Raw genomic sequence first — 26,840 nt, 5'->3', positions numbered from 1 at the left:
TTAATGCTTATATTAATCTTCCCCATCCACTAGTCAAGCCTACATGGACACAATCCACAAAATGCAGCAGGACATCGCGGAACACTTCACTGAGGCTGACGGCTCCACTAAGCTATACATAGGTAGAGAGAGCCTCATGCCGGCCCTGGCTGCCTGGCCCATCCCACACGACGCTCCTTACCGACCCCAGCTGAACAGACACATCACTGCCGTCGTTGAGGTGGGAAAACAACATAGCCTGTCTACCTGCCTGTCTGTTTGTCTGGTTATCTGTCTATCTGTCTATTTATCTGTGTATCTATCTATCTATATCTATCTTTCGCTATTTCTATCAGTCTGCCTCTCTATATCTATCTATCTATCTACCTATTTATGTCTGTTTCTCTGTCTACCTATCTATATGTCTGTGTATCTGCCTGTCTATGTAACTAAGCATCTATCTGTCCTTCTGTGGCCAGATTCCTTCATCTCAAGGGGTAAGCAACATATGAAGCATCACCTTGTCGCCCTGTCCTCCACCATCATACTTTCCTCCCCCCAGTTCGCACCACCACCCTTATTCATATACCTCTCCACCCCTACCCCCACGTCATCATCGGTCCCTTCCCATCTCCCTCTCCATTCACGCGGTACATTCTGCTAGTTAGGCTTTCACTCTCCATTCTCTACACAGTTCCACATCAACCCAGGGGCCTTCTCCTCCCAGTAGCTCATTGATTTTAACTTGGCGAAACTGAACCACGTCCCCTCACGACCATATCTGGATTGACACATCATCGGGCTGATTTGGAATGAAAAGTCAACCTGTTTGTTAGTTAATTACTGTAAGACTTACGCTCATATTACTCATTCCTATTAAAAAAAAAAATGACAACAGGCTTAGAATACTAGACGTGACAGGACGAAAAAAGAGTTAATCAAGCTAGTATTAACACTCGCAGGCTTTTACTACCCACTCTTACTCTCTTACGACTCGTTCTTAGGTGTGGAAAACTGGCCATGATACGATTAATGGTGATCAAAGTATCAGTGTATTAATTTGGGTATTATTGTCGGACGTTATGTCTTTGATTCAAAGAAAATCAGACATGAAATTATCACACCTTAAATTTGGTGAAATAACAGGCTGTGGTATTTGGCTGGACACACAGGTACTGGATGGCTGACGAGAATAGGCTAATGTTCACAAGTAGTAGATTGCAGACATCTCTGTTGTTCATACAGTAGCTACAACATATCCAAGCAAAAGCTGAACACTGCAGACAGATGCAAGCAGACATATTGCTCATAATAAGAATTACAACCATTATTCAGTTAAGAATGCCATCATAGGTAACCGAAAATAGTACTAAATTGTCCTGACAGGTGTTTATAATTACCTAAACCAATGTAGACAAATTTGTTGCTCAGACAGAATAATTCAGACAAATTTATCGTCCATGTCCCTTGTTCGGGTCTACAGAATAGAAGTATAATGGTGCTGACATCAGTGTAATTCTGCACTCAGGGCATATGGTTGACCAATTAAATCCAGTGACGTATTTTTCTGTCATATTCATGCTATTTCTGGACGATGCTATTCGAACTGGGAGAGCATCACAGCACAGAATGGATTAACGAAGGCTGTTTGTAACCTTCTAGGTCGAAAAGTTTCTCCTAAGCCATATACGGTCGTCTGAGGGCAGGGGGAATTAAGCAGAAAATACGTCATCGGACTCATCTCAACGGGTTAATTGTGTTCTCGGAGCCAAACTCAAAGTGGCACAGGGAGCTTCGGTGTTTTGTTTCTTCTCTTTAGCGACTTACTTTTCAGTTTTGCACCTCAAGTATTTCATTCAGTATACCATTTTAATACCGACATAATTTGCAGCTACGAGCACAGTGGGATACAATTATTTCATCGACATATTGTGCCAATAGTATACAGTAGGGTATTATTCCTAAACAGCCAAGAATACAGAGTAGAATATAGTCTTTATAGCCACAGAGTTTGCATTAATAACGGACAAGAGAATATATTTTTTTATATGGACATTGTATGCGTTAATTACAATAGGATATCAATTTCATATCGAAATAGTTTGCATCCATAACAGAACTGGATAATGAAGTGAACTGTGCAGAATAGATCGATCAGGAGGAAGTGTTGAGAAATTTCCAAAGCCGCTTAAACTACTACCTTCAGCTCTGTTATTTAGTTTTTTTTTTTTTTTTTTTTTTTTTTTTTTTCAGGCTGGGCTATACGACAAGTGGACCGAGAACATGATGAACGTGGCTCGGCAAGAGAGTAGAGCCAGAAGGAGGCAGGAAGCGGTGACGGCTGGACAGAAGCAGGAGGAGGAAGAGGAGGAGGGGGAGACCGGGTCGACAGATACTATCAAAGCACTCTCTCTCACTCAGATGTTTGGGCCACTTCTGCTGCTGGCTATTGGACTGACTACAGCCTCGATCTCTTTCTTACTGGAGTTATTCTTCCCCAGTCGTCTCTTCTAATTGTGCACAGTTGAAATAAAATTCTTTGTAAGCAATAAGATTGTCAACAACTTTCTACTGCCAGTCTCATACTTTTGTGAGCTCCTCTTTCTTGGTTGTTTTAACTCCTTATGTATAGAGAAGTCTGTTATACTTCATTCTAGCTACCGCAAAACGATTTTCAGTTTCGGAGAGACATTTCGAGGCGGAGGTGTTAGATGTGGCTTTTTTAAATTTCTTCAGTAAGAGATGCCTTTATAAAGTTGAATAAAATCGTCTTAAACAGGTAAGAATAAGCCATTAAAATGAGTTGTCTGATTCAAGGGTTAATTGTGAGTTTATCCTTTTCAATTCTAGTAGCCCCTCTTATTTAAATGAAATCGTCTGCACGTAAGAAAAATTTGAAAAAGAAAAAAAAGGGGTCATGCAGACAAGAGAGAGAGAGAGAGAGAGAGAGAGAGAGAGGACGACGCAAAGGCAGGGCAAAAGCGGAAAGGATGACCAGCAGGAGAAGGATATCGAGTCTAGGATCACTATCGAAGCTGCCACTCTTTCTCAAATCTCAGACTAATATGAATGCCGTTTACTCGATGCAGCACATCTGTTCTATCCATTTCTTGAAGCTCTTCTTCCTGAAACGTGTCTTGCAATTATGTACCTGAAACAGATACTTCTAAGATCGTTTGTCAGTAGTAGTAGTAGTAGCAGTAGTAGTAGTAGTTTTGGGGGCTAATCAGAATAAGAATTCAGTGGACTGTAGGCTGAAGTTACCCTTGTCCTGCAGTCCACCATCTTCCTGTGCGGGGAGAGGGAGGGAACTGAGTAATGTATGTAAGATCAGACAGTGGACCCATATCATTGCCACCACGTGAAGGCGTTTCTCTCCAATACCTCGTTTGTTGGTAGCATGGATTTAAAGTCAAAAAGGCCACTGCTGAGGCTTATTACCGGACTCTGTACTGCTCTCTATCATTCTTTGAAGCGATCTTGACCCTCGATCTGGTCTTTTCATTATCCTTTCCACTACCCATCCTCATCTGGCCACGTGTATACGCCTGTTTAGTGAACAGAGAAACCTGTACTTGACATAGGAAAAATAATCCAATATATTAACACTATGCTGGGAATCGAACCTGGGACTCTCAGGTGCTAGCCTGGCAGCATACCACTACTTTACGACCAAGTAAAAGTTATCTCACATTGTCACAATCTCTTAACCAATGTCCCTCCGCCCCCACTGTGAGCCTGAAGAGGTTGAGATAACCCCCTGGCACTCGGGCAAGTAGAGGCTTTTAATCTGTCCCAAGCGTTTACGGCACCCGAGTGCCAGGGGGTTATCTCAGCCTCTCCAGACCCACACTGGGGACGGAGGGACATTGGTTACAAGATTGTGACAATGTGAGATAACTTTTACCTGGTTGTGGTGTAGTGGTATGCTGCCTGGTTCTTACCTGAGAGTCTCGGGTTCAATTCCCGGCATAGTGGCAATGTATTGGATGCCTGCTTAATCTTAAATATGTATTTAGAAGCTGCCAAGGATTTCTGGCTGTGGTTTGTGAGTGCGTCGGTGTCATCCAAAAATACAGTTTTTACTAACATTTAAAATATTTTCAGTATCTTCTTGCTCATTCAGTTATCTCTTCAGCCCACGTATGCCATTATTCTGGTTCCTACAGCCAAACAGTTTGCAGTAAAGCCTTAAGGGACAGCGATGGGACCATTCTCTGTAAGAACAGACCAGTAATACTTTAATAAACTAATATGTATCAATAGTCCACAAGGAATCCTCCTATGAAAAAGGAGCCATGAGACCAGTAACACTCTAATAAACTAATATGTATCGCTAGCTCTCAAGGAATCAAACTGTCCTCCTCAGTCTGTATTTGCTGCTGCCTATGATCTCCAGTCTTTCAAACGCAGTGTCCAGGCATCTCGAAATGATCGGAACTTGAATTTGGCTCTCTATTGTATTTTGTTTTTCTCTTGGAGGGAACTGTTATTGCGGGCTCATGGCCTTCGGTTCCTTCTTCCTCGCATAAAAAAAAATGAAAAAGGAGCCATGCATCATATAAATAAATAAATGTATAATACGGAAAATCAATGGAGACACATAGCATCTCCCTTCACTCACCTTGTAAATCCAGAAAATTATTAAAAGAACAAAAATCCCGAGAAGTATAACCAAACCAGATTTCAAACATCGACTTAAAACAGGTCGGACCATTGCTATAAACGTCCTCACTGAATTTTCAACTTTTACTCTGAATGCACAACAAAGTCTCAGACATCTGGAAGAAAGCAATTATCGTCCTTATACTCAAGCTAGGTAAACTAACCAATATTTCTTCATCATATACACCTACACTGTTGCTCTGTACACCCTCCAACATAAATTCCTGCCCAAACAGTAAGCCCAGGAACACTTTTTCCAGTTTATCAAGCTAATCGTAGATGGTTTCACTAAGAAGCAAAGCCCAGTCAGAGCCACTCTTGTCGGAACAGTCTTAAAGAAAGCTTTCAGCATTACTTAGCAATATCCTGATCGGTAAAGTCTTGAACAGAAAGGAGAAGAAAATAGCAAGTAATGTCTGACCATCCTCATTTCCGTCGACAAGCCCAGATCGTTTACAAAAATCTAAATTTTGTTTTCAGAATTGGCTGTCCTCCAGCGTGTCCCACATGGTTCAGTCATTTCACCATTTCTTTTTCGCATTTTCCTCCAAGACCACTGCCAACCTCATTAAGAAACTGTATTGTCATATGCTGATTTACAATTGCTTCACAGCTGTCCAGTCTCAAGAAGCAAGAAAATACTTCCAAGAGTACAGGTGCCATTACTCACTAGACCATTGGCTTAGGCAAAACAGAATGATTATTTCACCCGCAGAATCAACCATTATCCTTTTCACTCCAGACAGATAAGAATCTCATATACACTCTCAATCAGTCAGTAAAAAGACAAAACGGATTTCTAGGACCTGAGTTGGACACAAACAGGAACTCTTCTTAACATACAGAGGTAACTTAGATATTCCGAAAACTCAATGCACTGAAAACATTTAAAGGCACTATTTTAGCATAGCAGAAGTAATGAAAACAGCCGGTATATATTGCATATGAACCAGAGTGCATTATGCAAACAAAAGATTGGCTCGCGTCTCACACACACACACACACACACACACACACACACACACACACACAAATCAAAGTCATAAGCATAATTACAGAATGTGTGAAGCCCACAAAAACAGATAAATTTTTTGCAGAAGCAAAAATATTTCCACCCCTCTCCCCAAAAAAGAGTTGCATGTGAGTGGTACACACTAAGCTCCATTTCTTCAGCACTAGATCCATCCCACTCATATGCGGCCTACAGCAAAAGTTCGCTGACACCTCTCTGCTGACTGGGGACAGGGTGGCTCAGTGACAGAGCGTAGAACATGGGACCAGGGGATCGTGAGTTCGAGCCACGCCCGGTAGCTGCCATGCCTGGAGAGGTATCGCCCTCCTGTCACCTAACAGAACTATGATTTAATTAGGTCTAGCTCGGGAGAACATTTCCCTTTCCTTTCTCTGCTGACTGAGACAACAGAAAGTGTTTCATTAACTATTTCCCTATGATAGCAATACGAAGTACGCAACAAAAGATTTAGAAAAGAAAAGATGCCTTCTATTGTTCGGGATGGAGTGAGAGATATACAAGGCAGAACACTGTGCTGACATATGACTCTCGGTGAATTTTTGCTCATGCCTGAACTCATACCCTGCGTCAGTTCAACTATAAAGAAATAAAAATTAACTAGTTACTCACACTACACAGAATGCCTCAATAACATCTCTCCTCCCCCAAGCAACGAAACTTCATTAGTCCATAGCCAATACAGACATTCATAACCTCGAACCGTAAAGCATCCTTCACGATAAACCAACAGACATCAGTCCCTCAGAAGCCACCCTGACCAGAGAGACACGAGCACACCTTGCCAGACTACGATGTAATCAGCATCCTTTCTTGCTTCAGGACCAACACGGTATATAACTCTCAAACAATTCAGTGTGCCTACATTATAACCTCCCTAACTACAGAGCACTTACTTGCCTCATGTATTGCATCCTCATCACAAAGAAGGTACCTCAACTACACCTCAACAAAAGATCTCTGAAGTGCTTGGCCGAAGTGGCTGAATTCCTATAGTCAACTGGAATATCTTCCAGACGAGCCTAGGACAGGCATCAGCCCACACATTACCTTGATGTGTTCAAAGTTTCAAAATATGTTGGGTTGTATGTTCGCTCGTGCGTTGTCAGGGTGAGTTGTTGTGCAGGACACCCTTCGAGACCACCTGCCTTCTGATCAGGTGAGAGGCAGGGAGGGTCTAGAAACTTGAGCTCGTGACTGTATATTACGTATCTGACGCCTTTTTAATTATTATTATTATTATTATTAGAATATGGCAGTTTTGTGAGGTATTTTTTTAACTACTGTTTTTTTTTTCTTTACACGTGCACACAAAGCAACAGCGGGTGTTATGTTTAGCTCGGCATGAGTGTGTGTGTGTGTGTGTGTGTGTGTGTGTGTGTAAGCAATGTAAATCAAAAGCTTTTCATTCAATATTAATGAAATTTGGAGAAGAGGTAGATAGGCATGTGGTTGACCTACTGATTTTTAGAACAGTAGGTCTGAGGTAAAGGTGACAGGGTTAGGTCAAAATTTTATCTAGCAAGAATAACAAACTTTTTCTTTGTTCGATTTCCACTGAACTCGGTGCAAAAACGAAGAGGGTCGATTTTCTAAACACTCAGTCCAAATTCAGTGTTATAAGACAAGGTCAATTTTGGGGTGTGATCAAAATAACTTAAACTCTTTGAATTAGATTTGGACGAAGCTTATTGAAAATACTGAGGATCTGCCAAGGGTTGACTTATTAATATTGAGAAAATATGTCAAAGGTTAAAGTCAAGTGGCAATGTCAGCATTTTTTTTTTTTTTCGATGCAGGTCAACCTCTGCACAAGGGAACAAGATAAGGCAAAGATAAAGGCACTTGATTCTGAAAAAAATCAAAGGTCAATGTCACGGGGGAAAGAAAAAGTTATGGTTAGAGAACAAGGCTCAGTCAAGCAGCAGTTCAATCATTCCTGATCTGAATTGGAGTAAACTTGGTTGAAGAGTAAAGGGTCAGCCAGGATTGAAATATTCAATTCTGAGAGCAATTGGCTTAAAGTCAAAGTCACAGGACACCTGTTGTGTTCGGCCCTTAGAGCACTAGAAGGGCGCGGGTGTTGACTCTCTGAATGCTCTTTCTTACTGAATCTTCATATGATGAGATGGAAGCATGAGATAAGTTAGAAGTGAACAGTTACTGATATCAGGAGCCAATGTGCCTCTGGATGTGGAAACATGTCAAATCATCTTGGTGAAGGCATGGTCCTTTAGGGGTCAGAGTCAACACCGCTGCTGGGGGATAACCACGTGGAAATTTAGGTAGTGACGGGCATATGTTGCTAGCATAACTTAATTTCTTGGCTTCTAGCTCTGTTCGCAGGCAGTAAGAAGCCTACTGTTCAATGGATGCCTGAAAGAGGTCCCTCTCAACTGATCATCAAAGAAGCACAACCCTAACATTTTGCTCAATAGTTTTCAGTATGGTTCAGTTCTTATGATCTCTACATGATCTCTCATATTAGCCTGAAAGGAGATCGATAGTTCAAATTTTACCTCCCACAATACCGGCAAAGTTCAAATGGGGAAAGAGTGACGTACGTGAGAGCCCTCGTGTTTTAATGGCTGCTTGTAAACATCAGAGTCTGCATATGTTTTCAACAGCAGTGACATGAGTTTGAAAGAATATACAGCTATAGTCCGCTGTAACTGTCCGCCGTGGTTGGGGTTCGGACTCTACACACGAGGATGAAGCTTCGAGACAAATATTGGATAATTTTAATTTACCGTATGAAACCAGATATTATTTATGTGGCACAACATTCTACTTAATGGCATACCATGCCTCATTAACCATGGGATATCACTGACTTCCATCTATCTGCTTATTAAAAATCAGTGTAACGAAATATGGGTTAAATACACGTAGCCATATATGGAACATAAACTCCTGAAGAACATTATTAGCCTTTTGAAATTCTCCCACTAGTTCTTTAAAATTATCTTGGTAAAATCAGTTGTCGAGTGTCAAGTTAAGTGTATTTCAAGGTTTATCTTCTCTGGTGAGTAGCATTTGTCATTTCATTTGCTTCTTTATTCTTCATACTTTTCTTCTCATTCATTCCCTTTCTTTATCAATACCTCGTCCTTATATTCATTCGCACCTCCATTTGCCTAGTACAGTATTTCTGTTTTCGGTAACAGTGCGTACGAGGACCCTGCCTCCTTCCTTCACTCCCTTTATCCCCGCATTTTGATCACTTCCCCCCAGACTTGCTACCACCCCCCGTTATGTCAGTGATTAGGCAATAGCTTCATAACACAACGAAACTCAGCAAACAAAAACTCAGCTCCACCTGTACTTATACGCACTAGAGGCCCAAACTAAATAGAATGAGTGCCTCACTAACCAAATCAACCTATTCCTTTTCACTTTAAACAGACACTTACCTTAAGCACACTCTCGGGTTTCCCCTCATTAACAATCCACTCCAACTGGTAAGAATTCTGTACTTAATATGGACACACACATATGATCTTTTCTTAGCCTACAAGTAACATCCGTGCCAAGACAGCTCGAAAACTCGTTGCCCTACAGATACTCACAGATATCAAAACTGGACAAGAAAAAGAATATCTGAAAACTGCCCATTAACAACTCATCAGAACAACTTTAAATGACAGTAGACCAAGCTTTGCCCCAATATTAATCAGCACAAATATCGATACGCTTCAGAAACACAGTCAAAGCCTGAAGCATAACACGATGATGCACCAAGAGCATAACCGTTAATGACCTACATCACAAAATAAAAATCCAGCCACTCAAGGATAATATGAATATGAGAGTCACACAAATCGTCGCTTCAGCTCAAGAACCCATCATAGCCTTGCAAATTAATGTTACATAACCCCAAGCCACAAAAAATAACCCAACACTACACACAGTCTAGGCAACATATCTCTTTCTGCAACCAGAACAGTACTTCATAAGTACATACACATACAGCTATACCACAGCCATTCAGAATCTTACACTAAATAGAATTCTTCATCAACCACAACTAGAGAGATATGAATATATGTATGCACTTATCAAAACTGCGATGCAGCCACCACCCTTCCATGAAACAGCTGCATCTACGTTTCCATGATACAGTAGCAACACACAATACAACTCACAGTGCAATGCAGCCCCTCACATAGCTCCCTTACTTACATCATAATTATATCACAGCTCAGATAATCCTGCAACATAACCCAGAAAAAATAACAACTTTGGGAGCAGTCGATTGCACCGGCTCTCTTCGTTGTGAGCTGGATTTATAAACTGTGACTGAAACAGCACCATAATCTCCAGGACTGCAGCTTTGCGCCGACCCTGATGGAGGAGGAAACTCGGAATGCAATCCAGAATGCAATTCATAAGAACGACAGTAATTTACTGGAATCGAAGATAGGCCCATCCCTAGCAGTCACAAATATATAAGTGCTTAACACACACACACACACACACACACACACACACACACACACGAATCCCAATATTACATAGAATGCCTCAAAAACACCCTCCCACCACCCAACACAGTACTTCACAAACCAACAACATCCTTCGTAAACGACCACCAATCGTCCGTCTCACAGAACCTACCCCTCCTGGGGAGATACGTATACACCCCGCCAGATTACAATGCTGTCACCATCCTCCCCAGCTTCAGTACCAACACATATTGCAACAAGCAGATATTCCACTATACTCACACTGCAGTATAGACCCCACACTACAGTACAGTTATGAACCTCCTAAACCTCACTCTCACAAAACACAAAATCCTTCACCATAACCTCAAGAAAAAAATGTCAGGGGGCATTCCATTGAAGTGCCATATTTCCAAGTACACTACAGATGCTCCTGGGTTTACAATAACAGTAACAGCAACATCAGCCTGTTCCTATTTTAAACTTTCGGAGTGGCCACGTGATCTGACAACTTTCCACATGTTCAACAGACTTTTCCACTCAGCCTTAACTATTTTTATGCATGTTGCAGTATATGCAAACCTCGAAAGACACTTATCTACACAGTCATATTTCCACCGTTCAAATCACACTAAGCTACATCAACGTTCAGTTATCCAAAAAATCCCATGAAATCATATTCTCAGTGTCACAGAAGGCCCAGATCCCATCTTCCGTATCAGATTATTTAAATACGAGATAATCTTTTGTATGTAATATTGGTAAGCTCTATTAATCTTTTGTATGTAATATTGGTAAGCTCATTCACATTAAAAATACAGTAACATCTATCGATCTACTCATAGCCAATCGTCTTAATGTCATAAAAAACTTTGTAGTTACTTTGTGGTTACGTGTAGTTGAGTTATATATATATTAGACTTGTGGACGAGCGGTTATTATACTGGAGTAGCTTTGTACGTAGGTAATCTTCTTTCCCATTTGTCATGTAGTGACAGGAGAGGTAAAGAATAGTATGGGACTATTTTTATTTGGCTTGGAAATATTAACAAGTCTCTCACACAGAGCGAAGTATAGAGTCCCGCTAGCTATCTCTCTGTCTCGCTCTCTCTGTCCCTCTCTCAAGTTGCTAAGCCCTTCTCCCCATTACCTGCCTATTCTATGGCCTGTCTCCTTCTGAGCTCTCTTTCCTAAATTCTGGTGTAGCAGGGGTTGTATCACGTGTGTTCCTTGTGAGTGGAAAGTTCTAGAAGCCTGTGTGTGAGTATGTGTGTATGTGTGTGTGTGGTCACTAGGCGCTGTCGTGTGCCTAATAAGCATTCCTTGAATTAAGAGTGTGTAAGCATGTTTAGCATTGCTCGATTCTCGCAGACACAATACCTTCTCATCATCTGACTCCCTGCTTCTATCTGTCTCTCTATCTATCTATTTATCTATCTATCTATTATGATTTGTAATTATAATATGGAGTCCTGACATCTGCTCGGTCACGCGAAAATGGCGTACCATCGACAGTTAATAGTCCTATTAATACATATTATATACACATTATAATGAACTTATAAGCTAATTAAGTGAAATACATAATATTGTAAAAGTAACATAATTGTATGAATATTGTATACATATAATATTTATAGTAAATAGTGATTATCCAGTAATATTACATTTTAAACAAGTTGTATACATATTTGAATAAATGCATTAAAGTAAATTATTTAACTGTAATACAGTATGTACTTGGGTTATTGTAGTGAAATGCATAATTGTGTTGGCCTTATAACTGTAGTTACATTTTGTTAATGCAACTGTTACATAAGTGTCTTGGCCTTATAATTGTAGTTAAAGTTACATAAAAGTTACATCTTGTTAATGCAACTGTTAATTGGCAAAGTGTAACATAATGCAATCGTTTGTCGTTACATAATTGTTACATATCGTTTGTAGTTACATAATTGTAGTTAAAGTTACATAAAAGTTACATCTTAATGCAACTGTTACATAAATTGGTACATATTGTTTGTAGTTACATAATTGTAGTTAAAGTTACATAAAAGTTACATCTTGTTAATGCAACTGTTACATAATTGGCAAAGTGTAACATAATGCAATCGTTTGTCATTACATAATTGTTACATATCGATTGTAGGTACATAATTGTAGTTAAAGTTACATAAAAGTTACATCTTCTTAATGCAACTATTACATAAATGGTACATATTGTTTGTAGTTACATAATTGTAGCAAGTGTAACATAATGCAATCGTTTGTCGTTACATAATTATAATATGGAGTTAAATAATTGTAATAATTGCAGTCCTAACATATGCTGCGGTCGATGATAGTGATGATGTGTCATGCCACTTGCTTGTGGAGACAACAATTTGCTTTTTTGTTTGTAGTTTATGTGGTATTTTGACATATGTAGTTACACTTACACTTATTTTCATTTGTTTGTTATGTGATCTTACTCTATTTCTCTTTTTTCTTTCTTACTTTTTCTTTTCTTTTCTTTTTTTTTTGTATGGATTTTCTATAGTTTGTTTTTCTTCGCTTGTGTACGCTTTTTCCATGTTGTTCATGGTTGCATAATTACTGGCTAATTTCCTTGGGATACTTTTTTAAAGTTTAGTTTATATTGCACAGGTATTACTGAAAATGATATTATATAGTCCCATATTTTGTTGTTTTATATAAAAAATATATACACTATATACAGTATTAACTATATACACTGACTTGTTCTTCACTTGTACCTATCGTGGGCAATATATGTGTCAGCACTGTGTGGAAATCTTTGTCTTCACGATTGTGTTGAAGATGTTCACTCTTGCTAACGTCATTTGTGTTGGCCATTTTTTTTTTCTCTAGTTTACCTTGTAACTTAATTTATATGTTTCCACTAGGTAGCTTTAATTAATAAATGTTTAATACAATTCTTTTAATCGCTCACTGAGTAACTGTGATGGTATATTTTCTTTATCACTTTGTAGATATAATAATGTATAGCTGTATGTATGAAACACGTATTTTATGTAGGTATAAGTGGTAACACTCGTTGGTAGTAAATAAATGTTATAATAAATGAATGAATATATACAGTGTAGAATATTTATTGTTGGTGATTATTTAGTGTTTGAGTTACGCAGATAACTGAAGTAAGTATGTGTGTTTAAGCTGTAACTATACAGCACGTTTTATATGTTTGTGCAGAAGCTTATTGTCTATCACTGTGTATTGTATAAATGAAGTAACTATGTAACTCACTAATTTTTACCGTGGTGGGAATGGTGTGAGTGGTGTTGCACGTGGTGATAGCGTTGTTCTTCACGGGTTGATTGGCGTGTTGTGGGGTGTCAGACACACGGCTTGGCGTCGTCTCAGCACACGTATGGTGACGTCAACTTCCCACACTGGTAGCTGTGGTGAGTAAACGAGTAGCGATGAGTAACTTGAGTGAAGATGAGTAAGATGCGTTATAAATGTGGCTCTGGTGTTTTGCTGCGTGTCTTGACCTCTGCGTCAGTGATGGAGGTAGGCGGGAGAGAGTGGTGGGGGTTTGTGTGCTTGTTGCTTTGGTCTTTCCTCTTCTTTACTTGCTTTGTTTTATATTCTTCTTGCTGCTGCTTGAAGTTACGTGAAGATTATAGAGTTGTTTTGTAGACTTGTAGGCTATTTGCATTGTAGGCTGTATTTTGTAGGAATTCAATGTAGAACTGAAGCTAATCTTGTAGAGTCTCGCCTGCTTTTGTAGAAATTTGCTTTTAATTCGGAGACGATGTCCGTAGATTCGCTGCTACCAAATGTCATAAAAGACTTTGTAGTTACTTGTAGTGGAGTTTTCTATATATTAGACTTGTGGACGAGCGGTTATTATACTGGAGTAGCTTTGTACGTAGGTAATCTTCTTTCCCATTTGTCATGTAGTGACAGGAGAGGTAAAGAATAGTATGGGACTATTTTTATTTGGCTTGGAAATATTAACAAGTCTCTCACACAGAGCGAAGTATAGAGTCCCGCTAGCTATCTCTCTGTCTCGCTCTCTCTGTCCCTCTCTCAAGTTGCTAAGCCCTTCTCCCCATTACCTGCCTCTTCTATGGCCTGTCTCCTTCTCAGCTCTCTTTCCTAAATTCTGGTGTAGCAGGGGTTGTATCACGTGTGTTCCTTGTGAGTGGAAAATTCTAGAAGCCTGTGTGTGAGTATGTGTGTATGTGTGTGTATGGTCACTAGGCGCTGTCGTGTGCCTAATAAGCATTCCTTGAGTTAAGAGTGTGTAAGCATGTTTAGCATTGCTCGATTCTCGCAGACACAATACCTTCTCATCATCTGACTCCCTGCTTCTATCTGTCTCTCTATCTATCTATTCATCTATCTATCTATTATGATTTGTAATTATAATATGGAGTCCTGATATTAATCCCTAAGGGGTAATCATGACCGAGGCGTTTAGCTGTAATGTGACTGATGTTACAGTATTTCTACAATTTTATCTGGACATGCTTTTCCTCTATAACATACGAGAAAATATCAAAGTGCTATGTTTATGAAAAGAAGGAGGTTCTAGGGAGCCTCCTGTACCAACGAAGTTATGTTTTTAACATATTATTGTGCAACATATAATCAACAATGAAGAGAAATGTTGAAACACTAAGTTTAATAAATCACTAAGGAAAATGTGTTAAAGAGCCTCTTAAGATGAGTACCAGCAGATCTTTGCCATCAATACATCCCCCAACAAATGACACTTCACCATCAAGAAAACCCATACGACTTCCCCACTCGTACCACCTGCTTTAATCCGTTATCTTTACTGATGCCTTATACCACAGCACTTAGGCATGGAAAATCTTATATTAACTAGCAGTCAATTCACCAACACAATAAACTATTCAATATGTGAACAGTCCTTTCCCACTTGTCTCCATCCACATTCACAACCTAAACAACCCTCTGTCTTTCATATCCATTCACATTCACCTTCAGATACCCGCGATGACGTTAACTGACCTCGGGAACAGGATACTCGTGTTCTACAAAGGTTTCACGATTAACAGACAGCGCAAGTTCCCCTAATCATATGAGATCATAAACACTTCTTCTTTCACCTACCCATTTCAGTCTTACCCTAACTACTAGTATCCCTAATCTTGCCTTGACCTCTCGTACAACCCCAGCTACAACACCGTAGCTACCTCCGGACATTTTAAGGGGGTATCTTAGATGGTACAGGAAGCTTCAAATCACACCTCCCGTAGCTTATATTTTGGATATTACACTTTTCCTTCCTATGCATTTTTTTACACCCGTGCTAACGATGCAAGAAGCGCGCGCGCTCGCGCGCGTGCGTGCGTGCGTGTGTGTGTGTGTGTGTGTGTGTGTGTGTGTGTGTGTGTGTGTGTGTGTGTGTGTGTGTGTGTGTGTAATTCAATGGGTCGGTCAGGATCACGCGATGGTTGTGATCATCAGCATTTTACCCTCGCGGAAGAGAGCTGAGAGCTCATATAGTCCGATCTAAGGGCAAAGCCAGGACCTTCAAACATGCACACACCCGTCCTCTTGCTGAAAGAGGACAGCGACCACCCGCTTCATCAGTGAAACTTTTCGCATCCCGAACAAGGTGCGAACCCCCGTCTTAGCAGATGCTAAGAGAGAACGTTATCACTGAGCCGGCAAGCAGTGTATATATATTTGAGTTTTACGCCGTGCCCTCCCCCCCTCTTTTTTTTTTTTTTGTTAAGCGCTAAGGCATTGCCCGTGAGTTTTACGCAATGTCCCTTTGTTTTTCAATAAGGGACAAGGCGTTGCCCCTGCAAAAAGGGCTTAGGTTTTGGAGCATGTAGCACTTTGTGACCGGATGCCCTTCCTGATGTCTACCAATAGCCTTTGGGTGGACTCGAACCACCGACTCTTCAGTCAGAGCGCTCTAACCCACTCAGCCACGGCTGCTACAGAAACAGTTTTGGTGTAGGTTTGAACTCTTAGACACTTTTGTTAGAATCTCAGGCAGCTCCACCGTACTTCACCTTGTGTGTGTGTGTGTGTGTGTGTACCAGATAGCTTAAGTAGTTTCATCCGATTATACCAGAACTTGGTGAAAGAACTGTGTGCCAGATAAGGGATACTCAGATAAGGGATACTCAGATAAGGGATAAGTCCACAGCTTTTTTTTTTAAACAGTAGTTCAAAGGTTAATGTTAAAGGACAATTTCAAAGTATGACATAAGGTCAGCTTACTGAGTCTTCATTTGATTTCCATCCCTCTTGGTGGAAATGTTGAGGGTATGGAAGCAACGAATGATGACAATTTTGAGGACAATCAGTTGAAGGCCAAGGTCAAAGGGCAAGGTCTGTGTTGTGGGCAAAATAACCCAAACAATGCATCTGATTTGAGCAAAACAAAGTGAATCCGTTAAAGATCAGGCAAGGGACTGGCATACAGAGCTATAGAACAACAGATCTAAGGTCAAGGTCAAATGATAAGATCAATTTAAACGGTTTTTAACCGACTTACAACAAACTCTGTGGTTTAGGGAAAGGCGAGAAAAAAAAAGAATTCAGTGTTGAAAGCAAGAAAATATTCGTAATTGATAAGACCACAGGGAAAGGGCAAAGATCATGGCCACATGGCTAGGTAGGTTTAAACAGCTTCTATCAAAGTAAGAACAAACTAGGTGGGAGAATTTAGAGTGAAACAATGATAAAAGGATTCAGTATGAGATCAGTTCATAAAAGATCAAGGTCACAGAGCAAGTTCAGTGGTTTGACTCTACAGGTCAGAGAAATCTGATTGAACTTCACCAAACTGTGAGAGGACGGAGTCCATCGTGGATAAAAAAAAAAAAATGATAAGAGATCACGATCGGAGAACGTAAATAGTTTTGGCCAATTTAGATCAAAGTTGGAGTAAATGTCAAGGGTCAGGTAGTAGTGCAGTAATAGGATTAGGATGGTAAGCACCTCCATTGTCAGGGGAGGGTCTTGAAATCACCGTAGCCCAGCGTCATTACAACCTCCTGTTAAAAAAAAAAAAAAAAAAAAAAAAAAGTGAAATAGTTAAGTTTTCCTAGCGATCGGTCGAAAGTCAAGATCACAGGGCAAAGTTAAACTTTTGGCCCTGAGACAAATTGGTGGGTGGGGGTGATCCAGTCTCTGAGTGTTCGTTCTTATTTACATTGTTTTAATATCAATATAATTTGCAATCATCAATAAATAGTAGGATACTTACAGTAGGTCCATATATCAAATAAATCGGTAACTGAGAGGTGTTAGGAACTCCTCAAAGCAACTTAGAATTCGACTCTTGTTAAAGTTGTGGCAGGACCTCTCTGTCTTGAAGCATAAAAAGAAACTTTACAAACCCATAAATTACGATAACAGTTTCCATTTATAATCTTACTAACAAGCTAATTCTGTTCAAAATAGGCCTTTCGTATTGAGGAGCCTTGATCAGTCACGGTATCTCATGCTTTTCCCTGCTTAAAGGAAAGGTACTGAACTGGTTGTGTAAGCTACTCGTACAACTGTCATTAACCCTTGCACAATTAGAGCTCGTTTCTAAATTCAACAAAATCTTTTGGTGATAGGAAACAAATAAATATAAACTGTATGATATGGATGGACATGGTTAGTCTCTGAGAAGAAATAACTGTTGTTCATACATGTTAGCTCTCTCCTGGTCAAGATTCCTCTAACATATAATTCCAGGTAACCACATGGCAACCGCGCCGGTAATTTAATTGGTTTGCATGGGAAGATACGAAACCACGGCCAGATAGCGCCAAGTTTTTATTTTATTTTATTTATTTTATGTGACCGTGAAGCTTACAGTAAGTTTCACAGCCCGTCCCCAAGGCCCAGAGTCCTTCTATATACTGTATGCCTCCATACAACTCCACATGTCGCCACTGCGGCGGTGACACCCATCGTCCATATTGAATCCCTGCTGGGGCTGCCTCATACAGGATTAGTGCAAGGTTGGAGTCCAAATGCAAGTGGCTGGCCCCACTTTACTCCAGTAGTAATTAACCCTTTGTGCATTGTTAGGAATACTGAATATCTACGCTAACATCTACAAGAAATACCTGCTGTAACTCGAATAGTTTGATTGCCTTGTAGCCCAGGATAATGGATAAATAACCCACCACAGGCTCAAGGACCTAAGATACGAAGATTAACACTGCAGTAAGGAGCTTCATGGTGTCTATTTCCACTTTTACCGTATCTTTTAATGCCAGTCAATTTTACTCCACTCAGGTGCGTTGCTGGAGTTTGAGATTGATAATATTGTCAGCATTCATCCTCTCATGGCTCCCTCTATTATTATGTTAAGTATCCGCTAAGGCAGTTTCTTATTCAGCTTAGATTTAGCATTAGAGTATCAGTGTGATGTCATTTTTGGTGTTTTTTCCCACTCTCATCGGCGGCTTTATCTTTTTACGAGAAGACCAAACGTAAAGGTGGCACACAAACAATATACATTTACTTGCCAATACAGGAGGTCTCCCCCAGGCTGCATAAAATCATAAAGTTAATAATACGTCATCTCTCTCTCTCTCTCTCTCTCTCTCTCTCTCTCTCTCTCTCTCTCTCTCTCTCTATCTATATATATATATATATATATATATATATATATATATATATATATATATATATATATATATATATGACAGAAACTAACAAGGTGTAAAATGCAAAATAAAGGGTAAAAATCGTTAAGCAAGTAGTGGTGAAGTCCACCATTCGGACGAGAATACAGGCCCTGTTGCTGGAGTGCCTTCCGTAGCGGTGAGAACACGGGCAGTGAAAGATGCTTCTGCACTGTAGCTACTGACAGTATTAAACTCCGCCCACATAACATCCTGGTATAAAAATCATGAGTACTCGCCGCGTCAGCCACTCAAGCTCAGTTCTAGACTCTGGTTACCGCTCACCTTTCCTCAGCACTCTGGTAAGTCAGGTATTTGGTAGGACAGATGGTACTGGTGTGGGAATTAGCACATCTAACTCGCAACTAGAGTAATCAGACAGCATAGTACAGCTGGTTCCTCACTGACCATCTTCACTCAGTAGTAAAACTAGAGAACAGTATATAATATTGGTTGTTAGGGTTCTGTTCAAGAGGTAGATTTGATCTTTATAAAAACTGATGGTCTGCCTTATTAAAGACTCGTGCGGTAGTTTACGGATTGATTTTCTGAGAGAACACTGATAGGTACCAGTCAGATACTGTTAATAACAACATTGTCCTTTTTTTTAATTATTATTATTATTAAAGGACATTTCTATGTGTATTATTCAATGACAGTGATAGATCGTTTCATCCACTGAATGCCATAATCCCTTTCTATTAAAAAAAATCATTTGGTGTCAGCCTTACTATAATTCCTCAGTATACCAAGAACGGAGAAAAGAGTACTCGAAATAGCACTGAAAGCTTCCGACTGCTAGGATATCATCCAGTTGAACAAAATATTCTGATGGTAACTTGAACAAAATACCAAGGTCCGCCAGTCAAAGCAAACGATTAAAGACACTAAGAGTTATTTCATTCACTTACGTTATGTGGGTACAGCTTCATATTACTGCTTTGATTAATCAATAAGCTTGAAAAAGAAACGTTCTGTAAAGAATTGTACAATTAAATAAATGATGGCGTCAACGGTACCTTAGATAAGAAGGCTTAAGTCAGCGCTGACATGTACCCTCACTCTCTCAAAATGTATCCTGGTCCTAAGCATCTGAGACCAAATTATTACAGAATTATTCGCTGATTTCCAGTTGCAACGCAAAAATTAAACATCATTTTAGGTATTAATACAAAGGTATTACGAACATAGGCTCGCAAAATCAGCTAATCCTGACATAATACGTTATTTTTTTCCGAAAGTACGGATGAAAATTGAATTTGTAATAATTTTGGGAGGGGTTGGGGATTTTACTCTTCATTACAACTAGACCTCAGACAAATTCAGCTCAGTATTAGGACTCGGGCTCCTATGGCTGGCTCATCTGAATAAAAGCGGCTCTCTTTAAATGAAATGTAATACTAGATTTATCCCTGTCATAGAAGACAAACAATTCGAAGATTGCCATCTCCTCTCCTTGAATATTGAGCTGTAGCAAGAGATAAACATTAGATTATGATGCTAGTCACGATGAAGTTTCATGGAAAGGATGTAGATTTGTAACATTGTCTTTTCCTGCAGCTTGCCTTCGTGAAATCAGCTGCAAAATAACTAAAATTTGGGTCAAGTTAAAGTGAAAGAACGATGGAATTAGAGCACTCTCAGGCTCCCTTGCTCAAACTCAGCAGTATATAACCGTATAGTGTTAACTGGAATAGAAACCAAGAATTATCCCCATCACAGAAGGGACTCTGCTACTTTAATGTTAAGTGGTGCATTCGCATTATCTTCACCCAGACTATCGTTTTACAGCTTACTTCTCGTAGCTCAGTGGTGGCATGAGATAATACAGCGGCTGTGCACCTTAGCCATGGCACTTCGTGACTGGCATCATATTCTAGTGTTAACCTAGTTTTATAGCTGCAATGAGGTTTAAGGAGATGACAATATTTGGTCATGCTAAAGTGAACAGAATTGTTGCTTACAGTGCATTCAAGATGTCGACTGTTGCCTAGGGTAAGGGAATGTAATCTGCTTATAATTTATACTCTGTTCGTTGTACAGTGTCACAGTTAGTACGATGGAGACTTAAAAATCTACATGAGTATAATTCTGCATAGAATATCAGTGATCTAATCCTTTCTTGTTTCATTACAAGCATAGGAACCCAGGTCTAGCTTTATTTTTTCTGACATTAACGAGGGTGATCAGCTGCCAAACCATAAGTGTCAGTTTCTAAGCAACAAACCTCAGTCGTCCCTCGGATTTAAACACCTGTGCTGCACATCGAGCTGGAGTCTCTAAAGCCACTAAACCACCAGGCGTCCCATTGGCTATGTGGTTGCCACCCAAAAGAATAAATGGTATCCAGGGTTACAGGAAACCATTTGCCTTATCTTCAGCGTACAGCTGCTTGGAAGTAACACTCAAAGAAGTGGATGGTGCGCGGCCCCTTCTGACACAGTTCAGGATAAAGTCTGAAACAAGATCTTGAAAAATTATTTTCGTTCTTCAAGGTCTAGAGACCTGTACCCTTTAGATCGTGCACTCTATTCACGGCCATAGTCTGTAGTAAGCTGCAGGTTAGCGCGATTGTAGTTACGGAGCAGAGACGAGTGTTCTTGTCTTCCCCCGTCCCCCCAAGGGGATCATTGGAACTAAGGGTCCTTTACCTTCCGTCCCATCAACGCTTCTCCTAAACAAAGTGAAATTTTGCAGATGCACTACGGAATGGATTTTGATTTTCTTCACCAAATAATGTCTTTGCGTGGGGTTCTGACAATGACGTGGAAAGACCGCTCTTTCTTAAGATACGCAATAACATTTTAAAGGAGAGCATTTAAATTGGAAAGTTCATTTTATATTTTACATTTCCTCGAATTCACTAACTGAACAACACCAGAATGTTCTATGGTTATTATTATAAAGTATTGTGATCCATCCATCCAACCATCATCCAATCCTTCGTTGCCCCATGAGAAGCGTAGGAACCCGGGGCTGGGCAAGTTGGTTCTGACATTTAAGATGAGAGTGACCAGCCTCACTCAATCCCTGAGTGGCATTACGTGAGCAATAAACCCCAACCATCCCATGGATATAAACCTTCACCGGCTCAATCCGATTGGATCGCCGTAATTACCCATTAAACCACTAGGCGCCAAAATTTGCTTATATGGTTACCACCCAGCGTAGGAAATAGTTTCCTGGTGTACAGGAACCATTTGGCTTGTCACTCTATAGAGTCACCCACAGGCAGAAGCAAGAGGAAAGAATGAAGGAAAGACGGACAGAAGAGAGAATGTAAAGTCACCCCTAGGCAGAAGGAAAAGGAAAGAATGAAGGAAATACAGAAGAGGATGGAAGGAAAGAAGAATGGAGGAGAGGAAAGGGCAGACACTCGAGACCAGCGCTACATTGAGTGAGTCAGTATTGTGATATCTTACGGAAATACTGTCAAAAACCAAGACGATACACAATAGTCAGGGGCGGTTCGTATTTGCCAACTTCGCTGCCTTAGACTCAAAGCCACTCTGCACCTCCAATACTTGCTCTTAGTTGAAAATACCTGACTGGCGTTTGCTGCAATGAAGTACTTTAATTATCCCAACTTTCAGATGTTCAGTAGTGACGGTAATAGTTTACACTCAACTGAATCAGACCACACACACCACAAAGCCAGCCAGAAGAAAGGGTGTGTGTGTTCGGCAGTCCCAAGGCCCTGTCTTCCACCTTACTATTTTTAAGTCAGCCCAAACCCCACTGACCGGGCCAGTGTATGTCGCGGCCTGCGCTATAAGTGCAGGAAATCTTTCAACGAACGAACGAACGAATCAGATCGTTTGGCATTTTCAGCTAGATGGAATTGTATGAGTCAAAGGGTTGGTGACACTATTAGGTAACACGGACTCCTACACAAATGTTGTATAGCATATATAACAATCAAAGGGTTAAAAGTATTGTACAAGAGAAATTCTGTACTAGCTTTACTCTATTGGGCACACTGACCATTACTATAGGTCTTTCACAATAAAATGGCCTATCTTTTCTTCTTTTTTCCATCTTATTAAACTTCACGTAGCTCAGTGCCACAAAAGGACAAAACAAGAGCACTACATCAGTTCCGTAGCAATACTTCATGATTAGCACAATAGTGTGGTGATAATTGTTTGGTATAACTTAGTATTCAATACAGAGAGACTCTAATTTTGTGTAAAGGGTACACAACTGTTGTATCATCCATTCCCCTATTGCCAATCAGAGGCATAGGTACGCTAGGCCAGGCTATTCACTCCAACATATTAGGCGAGACTGACCAGTCGCTTGTTCCTACGTGGCATTATGTAAAAAATAAACACCAAACATCCTCCCATTTAAACCAGTATGAACCGTATTCAGTTGTTGACGCCTTGTCCCACTAGACCACAAGGCGCCAATTCTGATACATGGTTACTACCTTTCTGGACTACTATCAACCACCTGGCTTGTCACTTACTGTAGAGCCACGTGAAAGTAACGCTATATTGAGTAAGTGGACAGGAAGCGCCACCTTCTAATCATCAAAGCTTTAGTAACGGGAATAATATAACACAGTCTTACTAATCTAATGCATGTGTGAGTACTTTAGAAGCACCGTACTTCTGGTAGTAAAACAGTGACTAGGACGAAATCTTTACAAGGCTAAGTTTATGTTATCTGCTGTTTGGCATTCACTAATACACTGATGAAATTCTCTCTCTCTCTCTCTCTCTCTCTCTCTCTCTGTTTAAAACTTTAGAGAGAGAGAGAGAGAGAGAGAGAGAAGCACTATGTACGATTATTGAACGCTGAACGCGTTTATATATTTTAGCTAAGTTCCAAGACATATACACTTCATATTTACCGTTTGACATATGATTCTTTTCTACGTAAAATATGGTGTCAGACTTTATAGAATTCCTAGCTGTACGTACACTCGGAAACCATGATCTCTAGCCCACCTGGGTCGGTGCCGGAGGTTAGTACAGCGACCTTTCTGGACGGCGGCCCACACAACTATCACGAGGTAACACACGCACGAACACGCACAGTCCTTATGAACCATTCGAGGCTTCGCTCTGAGTGTGTCGTATGTTTAATCATCCTGCTGTATATAATGTTAAGCAGTCAGTGTATGGCTATATAGGTGTCATTATGTATAAGAACTGTATGTCTATCTGTCTATCTATTGCCAGACGCCTCAATCCCTTTTGGGGTGGCCACAAACAAATCGCCTCCAAGTAGCCCTGTCCCCCGCCATTTCACTGCCCTGCTCCTAACTCACACCCCCCTCTCTCATATACCTCTCCACCACATCCCTCCATCTCATCCTCGGCCTCCCCCTCCCTCTTCCCCCCTCCACCTCACTCACATACACTCTCTTCGTCAGTCTTTCACCCTCCATCTCTCTCCACATGGCCAAACCACCTCAGTATGTATGTGGCATTGTATATTCATTAAATAGGGACACGAAGAAAAATTAACGTAAGTTGTAGTTACGAAAGTAAGAATGGAAAATATAGACTTCCAAACCACCAAGTGATTCGATACAATATATTCAGCGTTTGTGTGTGTGTGTGTGTGTGTGTGTGCAAGCGAGACAAGGAAGTGAACTTTTGTATTCACGTGCATGTGTGTGTGTGTGTGTGTGTGTGTGTGTGTGTGTGTGTGTGTGTGTGTGAGAGAGTGAATTTAATTTTTGTATTCACGTGCATGTGTGTGTGTGTGTGTGTGTGTGTGTGTGTGTGTGTGTGTGTGTGTGTGCAAACTAGACAAGGAAGTAAATTTTTGTATTCACGTGCTTGTGTGTGTGTGTGTGTGTGTGTGTGTGTGTGTGTGTGTGTGTGTGTGTGTGTGTGTGTGTGTGTGTGTGTGTGTGTATGTGCAAGCTTGACAAGGACGTGAACTTTTGTATTCACGTGCATGTGTGTGTGTGTGTGTGTGTGTGTGTGTGTGTGTGTGTGTGTGTGTGTGTGTGTGTGTGTGTGTGTGTATTGGTATCATCAGGCGACAACCTTAATACAGAAGGTTAATATATACGGTAATTAGTTCATATACGAAATAATTCAGACATATGCTGGTCTGAGCATAGTGCCAGATCACGATGCTTCCACCACACCCCATCTATATCTTTTATTTCCCCTTCATTCGTGTAACTACGTATATGAAAGACCGTATTTAATTAACCATATATTCAAGCAAACTTAACATGCACGTCGATCAGTCACTCCTCATTTGACACACTTATAGCGTAATACTTTGACCATCCCACCTGGGCACACGGAGGCCCACCGTAACTCCCACGGGGAGTCTGATCACAAAGGACAGCAGAGCGATCATCACTCTCAAGTGCCGCTCACATAACAAGGGAAACAGGAGTTCAGTGTCACCCGATAACTACCAGGAGGCGAATACGGGAGACTGGCAGTCAATGTTTCATCCCAGAGCGTAAGGAAACCTTAACAGAGGCACCGAAGGAAGCATGGAAAAGGTTTGCTGAGGCGTATGCAGATGTGGGACTCGATATTTGGAGGTCCGTCATTTTCACCGATGAGAAATGTTTCACATCTGTCGCAGCAGTCGGGCGCCAGTGTCGGAAGTTACATAATACAAGATATGACTGAAGACACATCCATGAGACATCGACAAGCTGTCGTGTAACAACCTCCATGCATGGATGGATGTGGTGGTGAGGTGTTGTTGAACATACTGCAGAGCAGTATATAAAAATTCTAGAGATATCCTTTTTTCCATTGGTGCAAGCATATCCCACCCCAAACCCACAGTTTATTTACACGGTGCAAGACCGCAGTCCAATACCTACAATCCGGGCAGTCAAGCGTTGGTTTCAGGTGCACTCACAAATTATTCTATTGGACTGGCCCTCTAAAGGGGCCGATTGTAATCCAACAGAAAATCTTTGGACGCATATGGTTGCTGAATGTGGTGTTGAGGAGAAAACGAGGGAGACAGTGAGGAGACACGCGCATAACGTGTGGGAGGGAATAACGAGGAGGCAGAACATCTGCAGCAATCTGCATTCGCAGCACATCTCTCGTCGCGGCAAGACCTCCCGGCGGGACCAGGTCTCCGCAGCAGCCACACCAGCCGAGGGACGGGCCCGTCGTTCCTATCTGAGGGAGTGCTCTGGTCTGCCCACCAGGAGGTCGAGGCTCCTCCGCCCTAGACTATCCGGCCGACGACACTCCCTCCGCCACGACCTGGACCGGGGCTGTGCCATCTGTGACGACCAGGACCGGGCCTCCCTTTTCGTGCTTCCACCTGCTGCTGCTGGAGAGCTGAGAGAGTCTATTTTGCCCTTTCTACCAGGGGCAAGGGGGTTGAGGGCAGCGTCGGGGCGTTTCCACCTGAGCTCGTCGGCGCCTCCTCCATCGGCGCCGCGCTGTCTACCCGGCTCTAGTCCCGCCCTGCCCTCTTTCGACCATCGTGCTGCCGGCCTCACCATCCACCGCCAAGCCCCGCCCACACTCGTCTATCATCGGGCAGCCGATCTCACCACCAACCATCGCACCTTCCCCTGTTTCTGCCACCTTTCCCTCGTTCGCCAGTTTGCTGTTCCCGCTACGCTCTCTTTGAGAGCTTTTTTTCTGCAGTTTCCCTGACGGGCTCTCTGTTTGCCCGTGCCCCACCAAGTGTAGGGCAAATATCACACAACAACACACAACAAGCAGCAATCTGGTAGATTCCATGCCTGCCAGATTCCATGAAGTTATAACGGCAGATGGAGGTTGGACAGGGTATTAATCTTTGGGCATGGGGTATCTCAGTGGTAGCAGCCTTGCCTCGGGATCCTGCTGTCAGGAATTAAATCTCCGCCTACGACAGTGCCTTGTGGGGGGTGGCGGGGGAGGTAGCGCCTCCTGTAACCTCGTTGGGGCCACATACACGTTACACATTCTTTCCTAACTCACGTAAATATGCTTATAATTTCGAGACAAAAATATACATAACTCTTGGGAATATGTCCAGACAAAATATATGTTACTACAATAATCACATATGTTTACAGTGTTTATGCATAATACATGTGAAAAATATTTTTGGTGTTTCATATAACCAATA

At 41.2% G+C, this 26,840-nt stretch overlaps 2 protein-coding genes across 2 annotated transcripts in view; both read left to right on the top strand.

The window, feature by feature from the left end:
- Positions 1-2,493, top strand: part of LOC145397108 (uncharacterized) — a 54,859-nt gene extending 52,366 nt beyond the window's left edge. Inside the window, exons 10-11 of the mRNA XM_080270310.1 lie at positions 34-220; positions 2,233-2,493. Of these exons, the coding sequence (XP_080126436.1) occupies positions 34-220; positions 2,233-2,493 (448 nt within the window). The remainder of the gene's footprint in view (positions 1-33; positions 221-2,232) is intronic.
- A 3,422-nt stretch (positions 2,494-5,915) lies between these two features.
- The window catches only part of LOC145397107 (putative glutamate receptor), a 132,022-nt gene continuing 111,097 nt past the window's right edge, over positions 5,916-26,840 (top strand). Inside the window, exon 1 of the mRNA XM_080270309.1 lies at positions 5,916-5,972. Coding sequence (XP_080126435.1) covers positions 5,916-5,972 — 57 coding nt within the window. The remainder of the gene's footprint in view (positions 5,973-26,840) is intronic.

Source organism: Coenobita brevimanus, chromosome 40 (genome assembly GCF_032717465.1).
Source record: "Coenobita brevimanus isolate Jiangsu-jjx chromosome 40, ASM3271746v2, whole genome shotgun sequence".
Lineage (NCBI taxonomy): Eukaryota > Metazoa > Arthropoda > Malacostraca > Decapoda > Coenobitidae > Coenobita > Coenobita brevimanus.
This window is presented reverse-complemented; position numbering and strand designations above follow the sequence as displayed.